At 42.9% G+C, this 22,087-nt stretch overlaps 1 protein-coding gene across 1 annotated transcript in view; it reads left to right on the top strand.

Annotated features, from left to right (window-relative positions):
* LOC145994289 (oxaloacetate tautomerase fahd2, mitochondrial-like) overlaps positions 1-22,087 on the top strand; it is a 34,722-nt gene that overhangs the window by 3,132 nt on the left and 9,503 nt on the right. The window contains exon 2 of the mRNA XM_083130393.1: positions 20,533-20,749. Within this exon, the coding sequence (XP_082986519.1) occupies positions 20,533-20,749 (217 nt within the window). The remainder of the gene's footprint in view (positions 1-20,532; positions 20,750-22,087) is intronic.

Here is a 22,087-nt window from a genome sequence, read left to right as displayed (position 1 = left end):
AACGCCATGAACCTATGGTAGGCTTAATAGCGTGAAGCTTGTTCTCCGTTACCGCATCCCACTCTTTCTTCCAGGTGTCAAGAAGGCAACAACGGAACACTTTCTGCAGGTCGCTATTGCAGAAGTTGGACGAGAACGTCACCATATATACTTCTACTAAAATATGTAGAAAGTAGCTCCCAATTGATTGATTGATTGATTTGGTGGTTTTTAGTCCATTTTATGCTCAGTAAGGCGAATCGGGACTGGACCTACGGTTTAAAGTGGGATCCGAACCACTGTGCATGTGCCTCCACCGGGTATCGCACCCGGGACTCCTTGATTACAAGGCGACGACGCTACCACTGCGCCATCGGGGAGGCCCTGTAAAGTAGCTCTCAAGTAACAACAATTAAACTAAAAATTGTACATGACTAAAAAAATTGGCAATATCGGTTGAGCATTATTTATATTTATATATTATAGTCTAGTGTTTCTTCAGATCTCAAATTTACTTTTTAAACCGGTTGGAGGGCCAAACGGGAGAGCTACATTTTGTGTCCCCTGAAGTATTTATACGGAGTGTCCCACATAAAACCAATACGCCTGTACTGAAAGACAATACAGTGTGTACTTGTTTTATGTTGGACTTGCTATATGTATAAAATACTTAACTACATGGATGTCCGGGAAGGGGGAGAGCAAGATAATTTTATTCTCGTGGAGGGAGGGGGTAAATATTTCCATTTCCTCTATAATAGTTTTGCTCCCTCAAAAGCACCCCATCAGTTTGAAGTTATCATGTTCCTTGTAATTACTGCTACTCAAATGAAATTATATGTGAAATACATAAAGATGGATTGACATTAATTTTCCAGAGGGGCCGCGGTTCCCTCTTGCGCCCCCTCCTTCCGGACGTCTGTCCTTAACATAAGGGCTCCATTTTTATAGCTGACTTTGGGCAATTGAGGAAGACATAAAACGAGGTGTACATTCTGTTTTATTTTTTAAATAATCTTTATTGATTGATTTATTGATTTGGATCTGCCGACCTCCGTGGCGGAGTGGTTAGCAGAGCGCGCTATGACGCCAGGGGTCTTGTGTTCGAACCCCGGACTGGAAATGGGTGTTCTCTGTGAGTGCCCCTTAATCAATTTCATTTTATCGCTCCGGTGGTTCGGATTGCACTTTAAACTGTAGGCTCAGTCGCGATTAGCCTTACTGTGCATAAAGTGGACTTAAAACACAAACTCAATCAATCAGTCATTTAATCGCTCATCCTAATCGTCGCGATTAGCCAAAAGTGGCAGAAAGGCAACACTCAATAACAAAAACCAAATAAAACTGAGTTGTAGATATTAGTAATGACGGTGTGTATGTGTGTGTGTGTGTGTGTGTGTATACATGAATACACACAGGTGTGTGTGTGTGTACACAGTGCGGCAATTTGAAATCGAGACTGGTGCTGTAAAAAATAAACAAGTTTTCATAGAAAGTTACTTGCCTTGGATCATTCAAAGTAGAACCCTCCTGCATCCACAGATCGCAGCGCAATGCCTGCCAATGCGTAGGATTGCTGGAATTCGTTTTGTGTAATGCTGTTTAAAATCCATGTCGTAGCCATCTTGAATGTTGATACATCATAAAAGTAGGAACCTTTCAGTGCAAATTTTGGTTTAGGAAATAAAAAAATAATCACACGGAGCCAGATCCGGTGAGAAGGCAGGGTGTGAAAACACACAGAGTCGATTTAGGGCCAAAACGTTCTTCGCAATTGCAGTCTTGTGACTTGGGGCACTGTCATGAAGCAGACTCCAGCTGTAATCATCCCGATACTCGGACCTCACAGTGTTATTCCTTGCACCAAACATTTCAGTACATCAAGATAAAACATTAACAGTCTGTCTGAAATTTCAGTCTTCAGTAATGATTATACTCACTTTCGCAACAAATTTTGGTGTTCTCACCGTCCCTGCTACACCTGGATGCTCGTCGTGTTCAATTGGCTCCCGTCCTTTACTGAAACGTCTGAGCCATTCAAATACAAGCGTACAGGATAAACAATTGTCCCTATAGACTTGCTACAACATGTCAAACGTTTCCGCAGCATGTTTACCCAAGAGCGCACAAAACTTGATGTTTGCTCTTAGTTCCATGTTGAAATCACGACGCACTTTCACGACACGTGCCCACATTCAACAATGCCACAAGTAGCAATGTCAGTCAAGGTCAACGAGCTCTGCGTCGATTGTTCGTGAGATACCCGTTACTTGTTCGCACCACAGAAAGCTTGCACAGTGGCGCCACCTACCGAGAAAGAAAATCAGTCTCGATTTCAAATTGCCGCACTGTGTATTAATATATCTGTCATTGTATTCTCTTAAAATTTTATTATTTTTCACCTATGTCAAATTCATTCATGTTATATATTTGATTTTAGTATTATAAATATATGTATTGTAACTTTCAATTACCAGAGTTAGGTGGTAGAGCATCCCAAGGCTGAACCTCGCTCTGTAGTAAATAGAAATACTTTTCTATTCTATTCTATTCTATACACACACACACACACACACACACACACCTTTTAAACTTTAAGGTACGGGTTTTAGATAAGTTTTTTCTCTTATACTTTGAAGGGTGCAAAATGCCCATATGTGCCGACGCACCCAAAAAAAATATCTAGTTCATTCATTCATCGGCATACATAAAGTCATGATGTCTTCTTCATCTACCACCACAGTAGATAATAAATGTACTTCTGACCACAACTTTGATTTCTTGACCAAACGACTACAAAAAGTTGAAAAACTCACTTTCTCTTCCTGTTCCGCGCCTCATTTAGTGCGCTGACGATGTTTCACGGGTGCAAAAAGGCAGTGATGAGTGAAAGATGAGCTCTCATTCTCTCATCCTTCTCATCTTTCTCATCTTTCTTATTGTTCTCTCATTCTCTTTTTATTCTCCTCTCATCCTCTCATCTTTTTTTTATTCTCTCATTTTTTTATTCTCTTATTTTCTTATTTTTTGAAAGATGAGTGCACCTTATCGTAATTTTCCAAGTCTGGGACCAAATGTTTATATATCGTGACCTACGTAAACCTCTCCTCTCATTCTCTCATTCTCTCATTCTCTTATTTTTTGAAAGATGAGTGCACTTTATCGTAATTTTCCAAGTTTGGGACCAAATGTTTATATATTGTGACCTACGTAAACCTCTTCTCTTATCCTCTTATTCTCTCAATCTCTCAATCTCTCAATCTCTCATTCTCTCATTCTCTCATTCTCTTATTTTTTGAAAGATGAGTGCACTTTATCGTAATTTTCCAAGTTTGGGACCAAATGTTTATATATTGTGACCTACGTAAACCTCTTCTCTTATCCTCTTATTCTCTCAATCTCTCAATCTCTCAATCTCTCATTCTCTCTACCTTTAGAATATTGTCGTCAACATTAGAGATGAAGTTGGAGTGCTGGAATCAACGGGGCCAAATGTTTATATATATCGTGATCTTCGTAAACCTCTTCTCTCGGGGAGGGAACGATGTACCATACACACACACACACACACACACATACACACACACACACACACACACACACACACACGCACACATACACGCACGCGTATGCCTCTTATTATTTCCGTATTGTAACACAAACAAACAAACAAAATAATAATTGTTGTTTTTAGGATGCCTGGCCCCTAACCTCGCCAGGGATACATGGTAACGGCGAAATCATCACGAGTTTAGATTTGTACTGCGAATGTTGTCAAAAATTTAATCAATGTTGTTTATTCTCGATGCTAGAATCTAACATAGATTATTCTCTAAAAACGAAAATCGATAATCCTATGCCAAGCCCCCCCCCCCCCCAAGGCATTCAGGCAATTTCTAATGTTCGCGTGGATAGCGACTCTCGGTAGAATTTTTCCTGTCCCTGTGGAGAAATTGTGTTTCGTCGCTCAATGTAACATTTTCATCACGGACCAAACTATCCACAGCAACCCCTCCCCGAACCCATTCACCTTGCATCCTTTTTCGCCCGAAGAGATTCTATTTTTTTTCAGCTTTCCCACGGTTCTGAATGAAGAATCCATCACATCCCCGATAACAATAGAATCAGAGGGGGATGTGGCGGAAGCAAACACAGCAGCATCTTCCGCTTTTTGAGTTTTATACTGGGAATCGTTTGTTTCACACACCACACCCTGACGGGGCGTGGAATAGAGGCCGAGGGGAAATGATCGACAATACATACATGGGTGGAACTATCAACGTCCCGTTTATTGTTATTTGTCCCCCACAGGATATTGTGCATATCACAAAAGTTTTTGTTGAAAAAATATAGCATGAATAAATCAGTCAACAAGGGTTTTATTTGCTTATTGTGTTTTCACCAAAGAGAGTCGCGTGGAGTAGGAAGGAGAGAAGGAGAAAAAAGGAGAGGAGTTCCTATATAACCTACCAGTTTTTTTGTACGTCATTATCATAGTGAACGTCAATCGTGGTAGTTCAGTATTTTTTAATTTGTTTGTCTGGCAGTATTCATATATATATATCATCGTGGGAGTTTTAGTAAGCTACAAGTTTTATTTTGAAGTTTCTCTATCTCTCTTGAAAGGTGAACGTCAATCGTGGCAGTTCAGTATTCTTAATTGTTTGTCTGGCAGTATACATATATATCATCGTGGAAGTTTTAGTGAGCTACAAGTTTTTATTTTGAAGTTTCTCTCCATCTCTGTTGAAAGGTAAGTTTTTATTTTCATGATATATTAATATTTTATGTTTTTGCGTCTGACACACACATATTCAGAGGAGTCATAAAAAATTGACACACACTTACATGTCGTATATTTTTAACCTCCTACAACAGTGCACACACACATACATACATACATACATACTGTTCGCGTCTAATATATATATGTGGAAGGAAAAAATATCTAGCATTTTTCAACTTTTTTTCCTTCTGTTTCAGTGCGCTTTCCACTACCATCACCACAACCCCCCCAAAAAAATTTCTCTGTATATATATATATAAATAACAGAGAGAAAAAATGGAACCGCAACCAGGTCCCTCCGGTCTTGGCGAGAAAGTGGCATGTTGCAACTGTGGAAAGTTGATTTCTAAACCTAATATTGCTAGGCATTTGAAAAAATGTCGTTTACCGGATCATGATGACGTAGTCTCGCCGGCAAAGAAATCTCGCACTGATGGGCATGAAGTTGGTGCTTTGAATAAAAGTGCACGCATCATAACGTATAAATCTGGAAGGGATGAAAAATGTGACTCAAGCACCTTCCTCAACAATGCGAAATCTCAGGTAGTCGATAAATTACGTGATTGCCTCCTCAATGTTGCAATTAAAATTCATCTCGTCTTGACCCTGCTGTATGAGAAAGTTGTCTCGTCCGAGTCAAGCACTTTTAGCTTTTACGTAGGGTGTGAAGGCTTACACGATGACAATAACGAGGATCTTGACGAGATAGTGACACGGCTATTTGAGCACTTGACACAAAAACAAGAAGAGTTTGAAGGTAGAGGAAGTGGATGGAGTCTTTGCGGTCACAACCACATGTTAGAACTTCGAGTCTGCAATTTCAAACCATTACGCAGCACTCAAAAAAAACAAAAAAACAAAAAAAGCAAAATGCAGTGTTGAACATACAAAGTAATGATCAGAAGAGTTTCCTATGGTCTGTCATCGCCGCATTACACCCGGCTAATAATAATAACCCCCAACGTCTGTCCAATTACAGAGGATACGAGGGAAGATACGAGAATATGATGAGAGGAATTTCCTATCCTGTGCCCCTGAATAAGATCAATCAATTTGAAAAAAACTATAGAGAGGAAAAAGGAAAAGATATCAATATTTCTGTGTTTGGGGTTGACGATTGCGACAACATTCGTGTGTTAAGACCTGCGAGAAGCCAGAATAATGTAATTCGACTCTTGCTTGTAGATGGTCGTTATAGTTTGATACGAAATTTCTCAGGATTAGTAGGAAGACAGATCAGCAAGCATCACGATAAGATCGAAATTTGCGATCGGTGTTTGAGAATTTTTCGCGGAGGTAAGAAGATGAGAGAACAGCACAAGTGTTTTGGCTCCGTGAATGCAGAACCCGAAGATGTCATGCCGGAACCCGGAACCAAGATGAAATTTCAGAAACACCAGGCTCTTCTCCACCATCCCGTCGTCCTTTATGCCGACTTTGAAAGCTTCCAAGTTCCCATGACGTCTTGCGACCCTGATCCCTCTACCTCAAGCACGACCCAAATTTTTCACCACGAGCCTTGCAGTTTCTCCATCTACGGAGAAAAATTGAATGATGTCATCTTGTATTGCGGACCCGATGCGGCAAAACATTTTGTTGAGAAGATAGCGGAATGCGCGAGAGAACTTGCACCCAGCCTGAAAGGCTCTTACGTTTCTCCACCTGCTCTCACAACAGAACAACAACAGAGACATGACGCGGCGACAAGATGCGAGGAGTGTAACCAGGCTTTCACCGCCGAAAATTACAAGGTCGTCCACCATAACCACCAGAATGGATTATTTCTAAGCACCATCTGTAATTCGTGCAATCTTAAAATTAAGGAGTCGCATTTTGTTGCCGTGTTTCTGCACTACACGGAGAAGTACGACACACATCTCTTCGTCAAAGAGCTCCACAACATAACTTCTCGAATCAGCATCATCCCGAGAACGAGCGAGAAATATATTGTGGTGAGAGTGTGGATCCCTCTCCAAGAAGGAGGAAGTGTGGAAGTGCGAATCCTGGACTCTTACAATTTCCTGTCCTCCAGCCTCGCAAGCCTTGCATCTCAACTTGGCGACGAAGATCTTGTGGCCACCAAGCAAAAATGTTTTTCGGGGAGAGATGAGAATTTGAATCTGTTGCGTCGCAAGGGTGTCTACCCCTACGAGTACGTCAACAATTTCGACAAATTTGACGAGACGGAACTTCCACCCCGGGGGGTATTTTATTCTTCTCTCACGGAGGACGTCTGTTCCGAAGAGGACTACGAACACGCTCGTAGTGTGTGGACGGCATTCAATTGCCAAACTTTTCGCGATTATCACGATCTTTATCTGAAATTGGACGTGACACTTCTGATGGATATTTTCGAATCGTTTCGTAAGAGATGCATCGCGATATACAAGTTGGATCCTGCGTATTTTTTCACCACGCCGGGATTGACTTGGGAATCGATGATGAAATACACCAACGTGGAACTGGGCCTCATCGCAGAGAAGGAACAGTATGCTTTTATGGAGAGTGCGATACGGGGTGGCATCGTCCAATGTCCCCGACGCCATGCTCAAGCAAACAATCCTCATACGCCTGGTTACGATGCATCGAAGCCCAACACCTATATTGTCTACTGGGATGTCAACAACCTGTACGGCCACTCCATGTCCCAGTGTCTTCCCATCAGCGACTACGGGTGGATGACCGAAGAGGAACTCTCCTGCGAAGATTTTCTCAACTGGAGCGAAGATAATGAATGGGGCTGTTTCTTGGAAGTGGATCTCGATTATCCCGAAACGCTTCACGAGAAACATCACGGATTGGCCCTGGCCCCCACCAAGGAGAAGCCACCTGGAGGATCGGAGCCAAAACTCATACTAAGCATGGAGAACAAGCGGAATTACGTTCTGCACTACCGACTCCTCCAATTTTACATAAGTCACGGCTTGCAGTTGAAGAAAGTTCATAGAGGATTGAAGTTCCGACAGAGCAAGTGGCTCGAACCGTACATAGCCGAGAACACGCGCCGCAGAGCGCAATCGACATCGCCTGCAGACAAGGATCTGTACAAACTGTTCAATAACGCCATCTACGGCAAGACGATGGAGAACGTGCGTAATTACATCGACGCAACGTTGGTCACGAACGAAAAGAAATTTGAGAAGATCGTCGCGTCACCCTACTTCAAAAACTTCACTATTTTCGACGAGAATCTAGTATTTGTTGAGAGGAACAAGAAGCAAGTGATGCTCAACAAGCCGATTGCCATAGGTGCCACCGTCCTTGAACTATCAAAATTGCACATGTACCAATCGTACTACGATCAGTTTCAACCTTTTTATGGAGATAACATCCAAATATGTTACATTGACACGGATAGCTTCATTTTTCTAATCCAAACACCAAGCCTCGAACATGATCTGACTAAGATGAAGCATCTGTTTGATTTTAGCAACTTACCATCAGGCCATCACTTACATTCGGCAGAAAACAAAATGACGATTGGAAAGTTCAAAGATGAAGCGGCTGGTAATTACAGCAGGGAATTTGCGGGGCTTCGTGCCAAAATGTACTGTGTAAAGATTACAGAAGAAAAAGAGATCAAGAAGGCGAAGGGGGTAGGAAAAATAAGTACCAGCAAATTTAGCATGCAAGACTACAAAGAATGTCTTTTTCATGGTAAAAGGCAACTCAGCACCGATCATCGCATTGCAAGTAAATTGCATGATTTGCACACGACGCGCGTAACCAAGGTCGCATTGGATGCAACGGACAACAAGTTACGTGTTCTCGATTGTCAAATCCACACGCGAGAGTGGGGGCACTACAATAAAAGCGATAAATGTGACGTGTGTTAACCGTAACCCCATAGTCATGAAGTCCGCTGTGTTTTTGAAGAAGAATGGCAGACGGAGGAAAAGAATAAAAGAGGGAGCCCTCGGGCGATGAAAAATAAGAGTTGAATTTAATGAGCCTCGATTTGGAGCGGGCTTAACAACATAATAACAGGTTGCAACTTTTCATCGCCCGAGGGCTCTCCCTTTCATTCTTTTCCTCCATATGTTTTGAAGAATAGCAAAAAGCACGATGTGTTAAATAACTAACAAGAACAATGAATCTCTTTGGTTTTCGCAAACAAAGCAACATGGACACTGCATCACCAAATTTCAATAACCTCTTACCTTCCATGTTATCTAAACTCAACGGTTTGTTAATCATTCACCTCAACAGCATTTGGACGGAAATAAATAACGATGTGGGCAAGATGTTTTATGTTTTTAATAACAATTTACATTTCTATGAAATTCCGATCGACGGGAAACTTCAAATCACCGTGAATCCGGAAAACGCAGGCGAAATCAAAATTTCTACCGGCAAGAACATTTTTCGAATGAAGCACGACAAGCTACTTTCTAACATGTCGTACGATGTGTCTGCAGGAGATTATCTTTACGTGGAACTCCTAGGAGATTACGACAAACTTATTCCTCTCTTCGTAGAATTACGAATCGTCTATCCTATTATAAATAACCGTTAACCAAAATGCCTAACGACATTTTCGGCAACACTAAGCGTGTAGACCATGCAGAAGAGATTCTCATGCTGGACGTTCGAGTTAAGAAGTTGAGGACCGATTTGATCGCTTTGCAGGAGACCTTAAACAAAAGTTTAGAGTCTGAGATCGCTACGCTCCAAACGCAATGTCTCGATCCCATTCTGAAAATCGATTCCGAACTGAAAACACTGATAAAAAATTATGTTGACGTACCTTCTTACGACAACATTCAAAATATACAGTTGAGCATGGATTCGCTTCAAAATGATTTGGCCAAATTACAGCAATTTCAATCGAAAAATGAAGATTTGGAAAAATTGAAACTCGAAATCGAAGAGCGAACTTCCGCAATAGAAAAGAATTTCTCTGAACTTCAAACCGTCGTGAACGATATTGATATAGAACGCTTGCAGGTCGTTGTTTCTAAATTACAAGAAGAATTCACCAGCACGTTGGAAGAAATTAAATCCAAGTTGCAGACTTTGGAAGATACAATGACGAACCTACCATCGTCGGACGAACTGCAGGTCATCGGTAAAAGCGTCGCGAACATAAAAATTCAACTGGAGACCTATCAAGATTTCGAACACATTCAAACCACCATCGCTACGCTTCAGGCGTCCTTGGAATTGATCAACGAAGAAATTAAAAATATTCACGCTGAAGCAAGTGTGTTGACGAGCATTCAAGACACGTTAAGCACGGTTCAGCAGAAGATCGAATATTTAGAAAATTTAAACGTCGAAACGAATCTCGCTCATTTTCATCACGTACTGGACAACATACAGGGTGACTTGGAATCGTTACGAACGAGCGTGCCTTCGAGTGAAGATTTGGAAAAATTGAAAACGGCGGTGACGGCACTATCAGATTCGAGTGACATCAAAAGTTCGTTGAGCGATCTCGAGAGTAAAGTGGGCAATCTCCCTACCTCCAAAGAATTACACGCTTTGAAAAGGAACATATCACGCATGCTGAAACGACTGGAAACGGAAACGGCGAACGTGGAACAGATTCGAGACGAACTTGCCTCGCTGGTGTCGACGCTGCCCACTTCGCAGAGCGTCGCCGACCTTCACATGCAGTTTACAGACATGCGAATCATCGTGAACGATCTTACCGAGAAGAGCTCGAAATTGAATCAAATCGAGAACCTTCAGAACATTGTCGTCAACATCAGAGATCAAGTTGGAGTGCTGGAATCAACACAGGAATCGACGGTGGCCTCTTTCGGTGCCAAGTTGCAAGAACTCAACGAAAGCTACAAGCAGTTGAACGTGGAAGTGAAAATCAAACCGTCATTTTCTACCGTAACGGATACCATAGTCGAACATTTGTTGCCCATACAAAACACACTGGGTCAGCTTCACAGCAACCTCGTTAGCGTCGACACTAAATTCGCTAAACTGCATTCTCTGCAAGCCATCGAAATCAACAGCGTACCCAATCAACAGAGAATCTCCACCTTCGTCGAAGGTAACAAACTGTACATGCTACATCCTTATCATCCGTACTACAAGTTTCTCCTCGATGGCACGATTCAGATAAACGAATTTTCGTACTGGTCTCACGGCAGAAAAGCTAGCGTTCCCACCATGACTTTGATATCGAATCGTGGTGTCCAGAAAGCAGGAAATATTCCTCTGGCACGTTGGAACGAAACGCGCAACATATATGAAATACACGAAGACGAAGATCTCACCGTTTTCGACGTGAGTGCCGGCGATAAGCTGATCATTCAAAACACGAGTGAAGTGCCACCCTCTTTGATTCCCATCACGCTTGTGCTTCTCTTGAAACGTAATCTCTAAAAATAATAAAAAATGTCTAGGCAAGCCATCGTCCAAGAATTGCATAGACCTGCACGCCGCAACTACGAACGTTTGGCTGTGGTAACCAAGGGAATCGACGACCTCTGGGAAAGCGACCTCGTCGAAATGAGTAGCGGCAAGTTAAAAAACGTGCATAAATTGAACAAGGGCAACAAGTACCTCCTCACCGTCATAGACACATTTTCGAAATTCGCATGGGCTCTACCTTTGAAGGCGAAAACAGGAACGTCCGTCACGGAAGCATTCAAGACAATTTTTCGCGAAAGCGGCGGCAGACGACCTCGGTTTCTGCACACGGACAAAGGGAAGGAATTTTACAATGCCGTATTCCAAAAGTTTATTCGGAAACACAACGTTCATCATTACTCGACCTTCAGTGACGTCAAGGCCAGCATTGTGGAAAGATTCAATCGCACTCTGAAATCGCGCATGTGGTCACGCTTCACGCTTCAGGGAAGCTACAAGTGGGTCACTATTCTCCCGGAACTTGTTAACGACTATAATCACACACGGCACGCAACGATAGGCATGAAGCCAGCTGACGTTACCAGGTCTGACGAGCAACGTTTAATTTCTAGCGTTTACTGTCCAAAGTACATGCCCACGACAAAAAAAGCTAAATACAAAATTGGAGAACAGGTGAGGGTTAGTAAATTGAAGCGAACGTTTGACAGGGGTTTCACACGAAACTGGAGCACTGAACTTTTTACCGTGGTTCGAGTTCTACCCGGAAACCGTCACACGTATATAATAAAAGACAGTGGCGGTGAAATTTTATTGGGGCGCTTCTACGAGGAGGAACTCTCTAAAACTAAATACCCCGACACGTACCTTATCGAAAAAGTTTTGCGCAAGAGAGGCAACAAACTTTTGGTGAAATGGCTGGGACTTCCGGAAACAAGTTGGATCGATTCAAACGAAGTGATTCTATGAGTACGTGGAACGTGGTAAAGCGTCTACCTGATTCGGAAAGTGGAAGGAAGAAAAAAAACGGTGAATTGCTCCCCGACAGCATCCGCTGTCTGATCGTAGGACCTTCGGGGTGTGGAAAAACGACACTGCTCGTGGACAATTTTCTCCTCGCACCAAATTGGTTAGATTGGAAGAACAGGCACCTGTACGTGTTCTCGAAAAGTTTAGAGCAATCCAAATACCAGCAACTGATGAAACTGTACGATGGTCTGGACATTGCAACGTTCGCCTCGGAAATAAAACCACTCGACGATTGTCGTGAAAATTCAGTTGTTGTGTTCGACGATGCCATCCTGGAAAATCAAAATGAAATTCGCAACTTTTTCACGCAAGGTCGTCACAAAGGAATGGATTGCTTCTACCTAGCTCAAACGTTTTCCAAAATTCCAAAACAGTTAGTACGCGACAACGCTAATTTCATATGTTTGTTTCGTCAAGATCACACCAACCTCAAGCATGCGTACGATGACTACGTAGGCGGAGACATGAACTACAATCAATTTTCGGAAGGCTGCTGCTCTACTTGCTGGAACGGTGACGATTTCGGATTCGCTACGATCGACATGACGAGGAAACCCAACGACGGAAAATACAGAAACAAAATCAACGACTTTCTAAACGTTGCAACGTTGTGAGAAACGACATATATAAATAACGTCATGACGAAACGAAAAATCGAAGACGAAAATCTCAAGCTTCGCGATTACCTCGCAAAACGCTTCAAAGGTTGGAAATCCGAAAATCGCGGATTCTACGAAGAGAAGAAACGTCAGGATCAACCTGTGATCGATGCCATCAGCGGTCTAGGTAAAGAAATTAAAAGTGTCACGGAACAAAATAAAAATTTGATTAACGAACTCGTACCGCTCGCAGCTAAAAGTTACGCTGTACCCACGCCTATTTCAAGCATTCCTTCGACGCCGTTCGAACTGAAGGATGCACCGGCACGACGTCGAGCCATAGGCAGCACGTCTTCAGATAAGATCGAGTTGGGACCTTTGGCACGAGACTACCTGAGCACGGGGAAATTCGACAAGGATGAAGTGTTCGGATTGTATCCCAGCATGGAAACCAGCGAAGGCGGCGGTGTGGTGTGGAAGATTGGGAAATCGAAGGTGACCTTCGAAGGCAACGACATTAAAGTCAATTTAGGCGACAAGGATAGTTGGAACAGGTATCCGGGTACGGTGGGACTGTGGGAACTCGTTGCCAAAAAGCAGCCGAAAGATTACACCGACGAAGATTACCAGAGTTACAAGGAAATTCTAATCATGACGGATGCCTTGTACCAAAACAACGACGCCTCGCAGAATAGGGTGAAATCGAGCAGCGGCGAGAAGTACAGGAATCTCATCAAACCGATTTGGAACCAGGTCAAAACAGGCAGCGGGGTCAAACGCTACAACACGTTACCCAAAGAATTCGTTTGGGTGGACGACGTGAGGAAACTCGTGGACCGATTGTTGGTGATAGCCGGCGAAGAGAATGCAGGCAACCGTAATTTCTACAACGAGAAGGTTGGCATCGTGGACATGATCAGCACGAAACTTTCCAACTTCATCGTGAACGACGACAAGGGCATAGGTTACCTCATCAAAATCATCAACACGCTGCCTCCGAAATTCTGGAACGTGGCCGAAGGAAAGGGACTCGTAAACGACATCATCAACAAGTTACCTTTCGAGATGCATCTACCTGGCTACCAGTACTGCGGACCGGGTACCAAACTCGAGAAAAGATTGGAGAGAGGAGACAAGGGTGTGAATCCATTGGACGCCGCATGCAAAGATCACGACATCGCCTACAACACCACGCAGACGGATCTGGATGCACGTCACGAAGCAGACAGAAAGTTAGAGCACGCAGCTTTCGAAAGGTTTGTGAGCAGAGATGCATCGCTGGGTGAACGGGTCGCCGCACTGGGTACCACCATCGCCATGAACACAAAACAAAAATTGGGGTGGGGTATATAAATAACATCCAGTAAAAAAAACAACATGGCTTGCATAACTGATTTGCCGCACGAACTACTATCTAAAATATTCAAAAAGGTAGTTAACGGAGATGTTAATAAACTTGTAAACATAGCAAGAACAATGCCGGAATTTCGCATCCCTTGTGAAATGGTTCTCAAGGACCTTCTTCGGGAGATCAGCGGCCTGAGGTGCGGTGATCTCAACATTCTGCTTTTGGCTGCAGGGGAGAAATTAAACGATAGGTTGGACGAACTGTACGAGGCAAGGCAGGGAAGAAGACAGTATACTGATGATTGGTACAAGTCTATGCAGGAGACGGAAGATATCATTACGCAAATCATCGCGTTCTCCGAAGCACGAACTTTCTTCCTATGTTAAAAAAATAATAATATATATACGCATCAAAAAAACTTGATATATAAATAACGCACATCGTGAAAAATATAATCTTCGGTATATATAAATAACACACATGGTGAAAAAAAACAATTAAATTTCCCTAACACACACACTGAAAATTTCTCTTCTTCGATATGACAACTGAAAAAATAAGTGATCTCCAAGCATTAAAACAAATGCTAAATTTGTCAGTCGAGTATGTAAAAATTCGGGAATTGGAAGTCGACAAATCTTACACGATAACTTCCGGTTCAATCGTTTCTACCCAGTATGGTCCCAAGGTACGCCTGTTGCTCAACGCACAATACAGTTTATTTTTACCAGATCGATACGCTAACATGTTATCGGACGAGAAGCTATCTATTTTAATCGAGAACAAAACTCGAATCGTGTACAAGGGGGCAAAGGAACTTCTTGGCAAGAAAACAAAGCACGTAATAGAATTTGTGTAGCGACTGCGAGGTCTTGAAAATATATAAATAACATACCGTAAAAAAACTACACAAGAAAAATATCAGAATATATATATAAATAACATACCGTGAAAATAACACATAGAGCATCAACATGAAGCCCAAGGGTGTCGTGTACCAGATACCATACTCCAATCTTAAAAATCTAGGTGCCCTCGATGGGTTACTCACCAAGAAACAACGCGAGAAGAAACGTTCTTGCCTGTCGAAAGGACACGGAATGAAATTGCTGCTCAGCACACCTCAATTGAAAAGATTGCAGCGTTCGCGGAAACAGCAAAAGGTCGGAGGTTTCATATTCAGCATCCCGGCCATCCTGGCAGCATTGGGGGCCGTTGGAAGTTTAGCCGGCGGAAGTGCCGCCATCGCGAAAACCGTCATCGACTCGAAGAAGAACAAGGCGGAATTGGAAGAACAGAAACGTCACAACCTGGCCATGGAGAAGAAGGGGAAGGGCGTGATGAAAAAGTTTAAAAAAAAGAAACAGAAGCACTCATCAACCGAGACATTGAATCTCTGATCGGGCCGTTACAAATCAAAAACTTCAGAGGAGTTTTTATGTCCGACTCGTTACCTTCAAGCGTGAAAAGAAGAGAATGTGGAGTAGTCAACTTGGACGGTCAAGAAAATCCAGGCACGCATTGGATATGTTACCACAAAAATGATGATAAAGCATTCGTTTTCGATTCTTTCGGAGGTGTTCCACCTACAAATTTAATTCATTATCTGAAAACGAGCAAAACCTCTATATACTACAACGACGAACGCATTCAAGATTTCGGAGACGTGAACTGCGGTCATCTCTGCCTCTCCGTGCTCGCGTTTCTCTCTAAAATAAATAACCCTACGGTCGAAGATTTCCAGAAAACACTGTGGAACCTGAAACAGCATCACTAGGATGGGCGTGTTCCATCTCACGAGCGAATCTTCAATCTTGAAACTCACGCTGCACGACGACATTGTCTATCCTAAATCCGTGGCTCTGCGTGCATTCTACAGCATGTACCTCATACCTAATGTTACGCAGCACAACAACAAAATTAGCGTCGGAAGCGAACACATCGTCGTCACGCCAGGACAATACAATCTTTCTACTTTGCAAGCTCAGTTACCCAAAGGCACATACTTTTCTCAAAATTCGGTCACGCACAGAGTGGAAATCCTGTCGGCGACGGAGACCGTGGACCTAGGCACCATAGGAGAACTTTTAGGTTTCGAGAACGACACCAAACTCGAAGCTGGCATCAAGCACACGGCAGTCAATATTCCTAAATTTTTGGCCATAGAGACTCTGAACGTACACTGCAACGTGGCGGAAGGTATGATCACGAAATCCTCGGACGGATTAGGAAGTCACAAGCAGACGGGAATCATAGCCACTTTCAAACCAAGTTCCGAATTCATGGAACCGATCATCTACACGCCTTCTTCGCCGATCTATTTTCCAGTATGTCGCAACCGCATAGACGACATAGAGTTGGTGGTGACGAACGAGAAAGGAGACGTGGTGGATTTCGCAGGTGCCACTACGACGGCCATCGTGGAGATCAACGTATAATAAATAACCATACATGTAAAATGGAGCAAATCGAAAGTTACGAATTGCAATCTTTCCCTCCCAACCGTCGCACCTTCGCCAATCTCAACGAAGCGAACAGGGAGATCGAATACGACCTGGACGTAGGCGACGGGTTCGTTCATCCTCACAGAGCGGACCTCTACCTTCAATTCGACGTGGTGAAGAAAGAAAGCGGAGACGCGTTTCCCGCAGCAGCAAATTTGATACTCGTGGACAACTTCGTGCCTCACCTGTTCTCGCAGGTGGAGGTGAGGAAACATAACACCGTCATCGACAGAATAGATTATCCAGGCATCACGTCGACGGCAGTGGGAACGTTGAAATTATCCAAAACGGACGCAGCGTACTACCAGGCCGGGGGATTCGAAGCCGGGACCAAAATATCGACGAGAAGTCACACAGTGCTCTTTCCCATGCGTCTGCTGCCTGGTTTCTTCTCCGATTACAAGGAGATCATGTGGAAGGGAGGACTGAGAGTCACGTTTCGAAGAGCGGCCAACGATAACAACGCAATAATGCGATACACCAACTTGAATGCCGACGGCACGCCGATAGCTAACACTTTACCCGAAGCAGCCAAGTGCATCATCCGAAGCATGGAATTGAGAATGCCAGTGGTGGAATACGAAACAAACTACGCCCTCAAGTACAAAGCGGAGATCTTGAAAAGTCCGCAGGTACCGATTCACTTTCACGGTTACCAGTGCGTGCAGAAGATGGCGACGGGAAGTCACATGGAATTCGACGTGACGACGCAGTTCAACAACATACAGTTCGACATGCCAGATTTCGTCGTAGTGCTCTTTCAGACCGGGAGGGACAAAAATCAGGAGAAAGATTCCAGCAAATTCGACGACTGCAAGATCAAGAACATTTATCTAAAAAATGGACGCAACGAAGTGTTCCCGCGCGAGAATTACAACCTCGACATGACCAAAAACGATTATCTCAAACTTTACGAAGCGTTTTCGGCTTACAAACGCGTGACCGAGGGAAGTGTGGACATGTACTACACGCCCAGCGAGTTCAAAACACGGAGACCCATGACCGTCATCAACACATCTAAGAGAAAGAAGGTTGTGGTCAACGATCGAACCAACATCAAGGTCGTCTGCGAGTTCCACGATGCCTTGCCCGAGGATACCCTATGCAGTGTCATCCTGATTGCAGAGAAGTCCTTCGCCTACGACGTGAAGAATGAGAGGGTCACAGAGCAGTTTTAACAAGTTTTTATCATCTATTTTCTTGCACAATAAGAAATTTTTAGTGCTAGCACAATCAGTTACAATGGCACAATACGAATTTCACTAGTTCAGATCAGTTACAAATGTCAATTTCATTAGTTATAAGTTACAATATCTTTTTTGCACTATAGCACAAGAGACAATCAGAAAATTTGCACAAAAAAATTTGTTGTTGTTTTTACACGTGAAAATTAACAATAAAATTTCTTTCTTATCGTTTCAGAAGCTGTCGAAACATCAAAACACATATACACATACACACACTAGAAAAAAAGCATGCAACTTTATTTGTAACACACGCACATACATTCTCCATCTTCATCAAGAAAATATTATAATAAACATAATTATTTTTATCTATATCTCACAATAAAACTCTATATCCAAAAATATCACAACGTCAAATAACACTAGAGTCGTTAGTACACGTTGCATGCATTACGGAGGTCCTCTGTAGGGTTTCATGGAAGTTTGGGGGGGGGGAAAACACGTGAAACCCTACAGAGGTGCGGTTATCTAGAGCCGTAGCCGTTAGAACCTTTTTTGGGTTGGGCACCACGCACCCTGGCGGGTTAGGGGCCAGGTATTCTAAAAAACAGCAATTATTATTTTGTTTGTTTGTTTGTTTGCGTCACAATACATACGCGCACGTGTGTGTGTGTGTGTGTGTGTGTGTGTGTGTGTGTGTGTGTGTGTGTGTGTGTGTGTGTGTGTATGTGTGTGTGTGTGTGTGTGTGTATGGTACATCGTTCCCTCCCCGAGAGAAGAGGTTTACGAAGATCACGATATATATAAACATTTGGCCCCGTTGATTCCAGCACTCCAACTTCATCTCTAATGTTGACGACAATATTCTAAAGGTAGAGAGAATGAGAGATTGAGAGATTGAGAGATTGAGAGAATAAGAGGATAAGAGAAGAGGTTTACGTAGGTCACAATATATAAACATTTGGTCCCAAACTTGGAAAATTACGATAAAGTGCACTCATCTTTCAAAAAATAAGAGAATGAGAGAATGAGAGAATGAGAGATTGAGAGATTGAGAGATTGAGAGAATAAGAGGATAAGAGAAGAGGTTTACGTAGGTCACAATATATAAACATTTGGTCCCAAACTTGGAAAATTACGATAAAGTGCACTCATCTTTCAAAAAATAAGAGAATGAGAGAATGAGAGAATGAGAGGAGAGGTTTACGTAGGTCACGATATATAAACATTTGGTCCCAGACTTGGAAAATTACGATAAGGTGCACTCATCTTTCAAAAAATAAGAAAATAAGAGAATAAAAAAATGAGAGAATAAAAAAAAGATGAGAGGATGAGAGGAGAATAAAAAGAGAATGAGAGAACAATAAGAAAGATGAGAAAGATGAGAAGGATGAGAGAATGAGAGCTCATCTTTCACTCATCACTGCCTTTTTGCACCCGTGAAACATCGTCAGCGCACTAAATGAGGCGCGGAACAGGAAGAGAAAGTGAGTTTTTCAACTTTTTGTAGTCGTTTGGTCAAGAAATCAAAGTTGTGGTCAGAAGTACATTTATTATCTACTCACCACCACAGGGTTACACTAGGTATCAATTTATTAGAGGCTGGGTGAACTCCAGAATCGACCCATTTAGGTACATGGGTGGTAAATTCCCACTTCAAATCACCCGCTCTGGGAATCGAACTTGGGTCTTTGGTGTAGCAGCCATGCAATGTACCCACTGGATCAGTGCAACTCTACAGGGAAAATAGGAGGAAAGAAAGAGAGAGAGAAAAGAAAATTCGAGAGAAAGAAAGAAAAGAAGCATTAGACAGATAAAGAGAGAAGAGAATAACAAGAGAATGAAAGATAGAAAGAAGTACTAGAAAGAACGAATAAAGAGAGAAAAGAAGCACAAGTCAGAGAAGCAGAGATGAGAAGAACAAGGCAAAGAAAAAGAGAAAAGAAACACAAGACAGAGAATGTTAGAAGTGAAGACAAGGAAAGAGAGAAAAAGTACAAGAAAGAACAAGACAAAAAGAAGGGAAAAGAAGCACAAAACAGAGAAACAGAGAAGAAGAAGACAAAGAAAGAGAGAAGAGAATAAAAAGGCAAAGAGAGAGAGAGAGCAAAGAAGTACTAGACAGAATAGATTGATTGTTTGATTTAGTTTATTTTACTTCGCGTTTTGTGGCTCTTGGCTAATTTGCGAAGATGGGGATGAGTGATGAAATGATGAAATCGATGAATGGACATTCACAAACGTAGCCCGAGCGGGATTCGAACCCGGGACCCTTGGCATCGCAGCACGATGGGCAAACCTCTCGGCCACAGGGGCCGGCACAAAGAGAAGAATAAGACAAAGAGAAAAGAAGCACAATACAGAGAAAGTAAGAAGAGAAGACAATGAAACAGAGAAAAAAGCACAAGAAAGAACAAGACAAAGAAAGAGAGAAAAAAGTACAAGAAAGAACAAGACACACACACACACACACACACACACCACAGAGAGAGAGAGAGAGAGAGAGAGAGAGAGAAACCACAGAAAGTAAACAGAAAATCGTGGAAGAAATTAAAAAAAAAATATTTTAGATTTTAAGACAAAGGAATGAAAGTAAAAATTTTGAAAGACAGAAAAAGGGAAATTAGGAAAAGGAATTAATTACGAGAAAAAATTGAAGAATATGGAACCAAATGTTCTAAAAACCCCTTGACTGTCCCTGTTGACTCCCATGTGCTAATATTGTAGATGTTCCGTATTTGTTTGATCACCTGCGTTTCATTTCTTTCAGTGAGGTTGGAGCAAGAAAACACACAATTCCGTTGAAGGATGTAAAACTACTTTCTCCAGTCACAGAGCCTAGCAAAGTCGCCTGCGTTGGCTTGAATTATGTAGACCACTGCGAGGAAGCTAACATGCCTATACCGGAGCAACCCATGTTCTTCAGCAAGTTTCCCAGCGCGGTGATTGGACCCAATGACGACATAGTCCAGCCTTCAATCTCAGAGGTGAGTGCACATTTTTTAAAGATTTGTAATTTGGTTAATTTAGTCTCTTATCTGCCACTTGTGACTAACGGTGTAGCTGAGGATGAATGATGATTAAATGATGTGGATAATGGAATAATCACACACTTGTCAAATTGTTGTACGAGGGGCGTATCATAAAGAATTACACTGTATTGTATTCGATACATACAGACATAGATACATTTAATCGGCTATATGCACTTTCTCAACATAGTCCCCCTGGAGCTGTAGACACTTACGCCAGCGGTTTGGAAGTCGTTCGAGACCATTTTGAAACCAGTTCTTTGGAGTTGTGTGCACCCATCGCTGGACAGCCTCATGGAGTTACTCACAATTGTTGAAATGGTGACCACGCAGGGGCTTCTTCATGGCGCCAAACAAGTGAAAATCGGACGGTGCCAAATCGGGAGAGTATGCTGGATGTGGTAACACCTTGAAACCCAGTCGGTCAATAGCAGCTGTTGTTTCACGACTGGTGTGCGGTCGGGCATTGTCATGTTGGAGAAGCACACCTTTGCCCTATTTGCCTTGCCTCTTCTTTTGAATTGCACGACGCAACCGCGTCAGTGTTGTCACGTAGACTGCACTGTTAACGGCGGTTCCCCTCGGTAGCCAATCAATGAGGATGATGCCATCACTATCCCAAAACACAGTGGCCATTTGTTTCCCAGCCGCGGGCGCTGTTTTGAATTTCTTGGGTGGGGCGCTACCCTTATGTTTCTACTGCATGGATTGGGATTTGGTTTCCGGTTCGTGGTAATGCAGCCACACTTCATCACCTGTCACAAGCTTCCCCATGAAATCAGCTGGATTCTGGTCGTAAAGTTCCAAAAGCTCCCTGGAAACGTCTACGCGTTGTTGTTTGTGGCATGCGTTAAGACATTTCGGTACCCACCGAGCTGACACTTTATCCATTTTCAAGTCACTGTGCACAATGCGTTGCAGGGTTCGTCTGCTTAATCCCGTAATCCTCTCCAGTTCCGTAAACGTCACACGCCTGTTCTCCAGTATGACATTTTCCACACGCGCGATGTTTGCGTCTGTTTTCACACTCACATGTCGCCCTGGACTCTTTCCCTTCTCCGTCGACGTTTGAGCGTTTTTCCAGCCAGTTACCCAATTATACACCGTTTTCCGTGACACTGCATACTCGCCACACACAGCCACTAACCGTCTATGGATACGTGCCGTTGTTTCCCCTTCCTTCCACAAAAACCAACTCGTCCATCGTTGACCACGTTCATCTTGTTCCATGTTGTCCGCAACAGCACTCGTGACGTTGTGCTTCGACGACTGCACAGGCCACAGACTACGCAC

This window comes from Lepisma saccharinum, chromosome 10 (assembly GCF_977018435.1).
Source record: "Lepisma saccharinum chromosome 10, izLepSacc3.1, whole genome shotgun sequence".
NCBI classification, from domain to species: domain Eukaryota; kingdom Metazoa; phylum Arthropoda; class Insecta; order Zygentoma; family Lepismatidae; genus Lepisma; species Lepisma saccharinum.
This window is presented reverse-complemented; position numbering and strand designations above follow the sequence as displayed.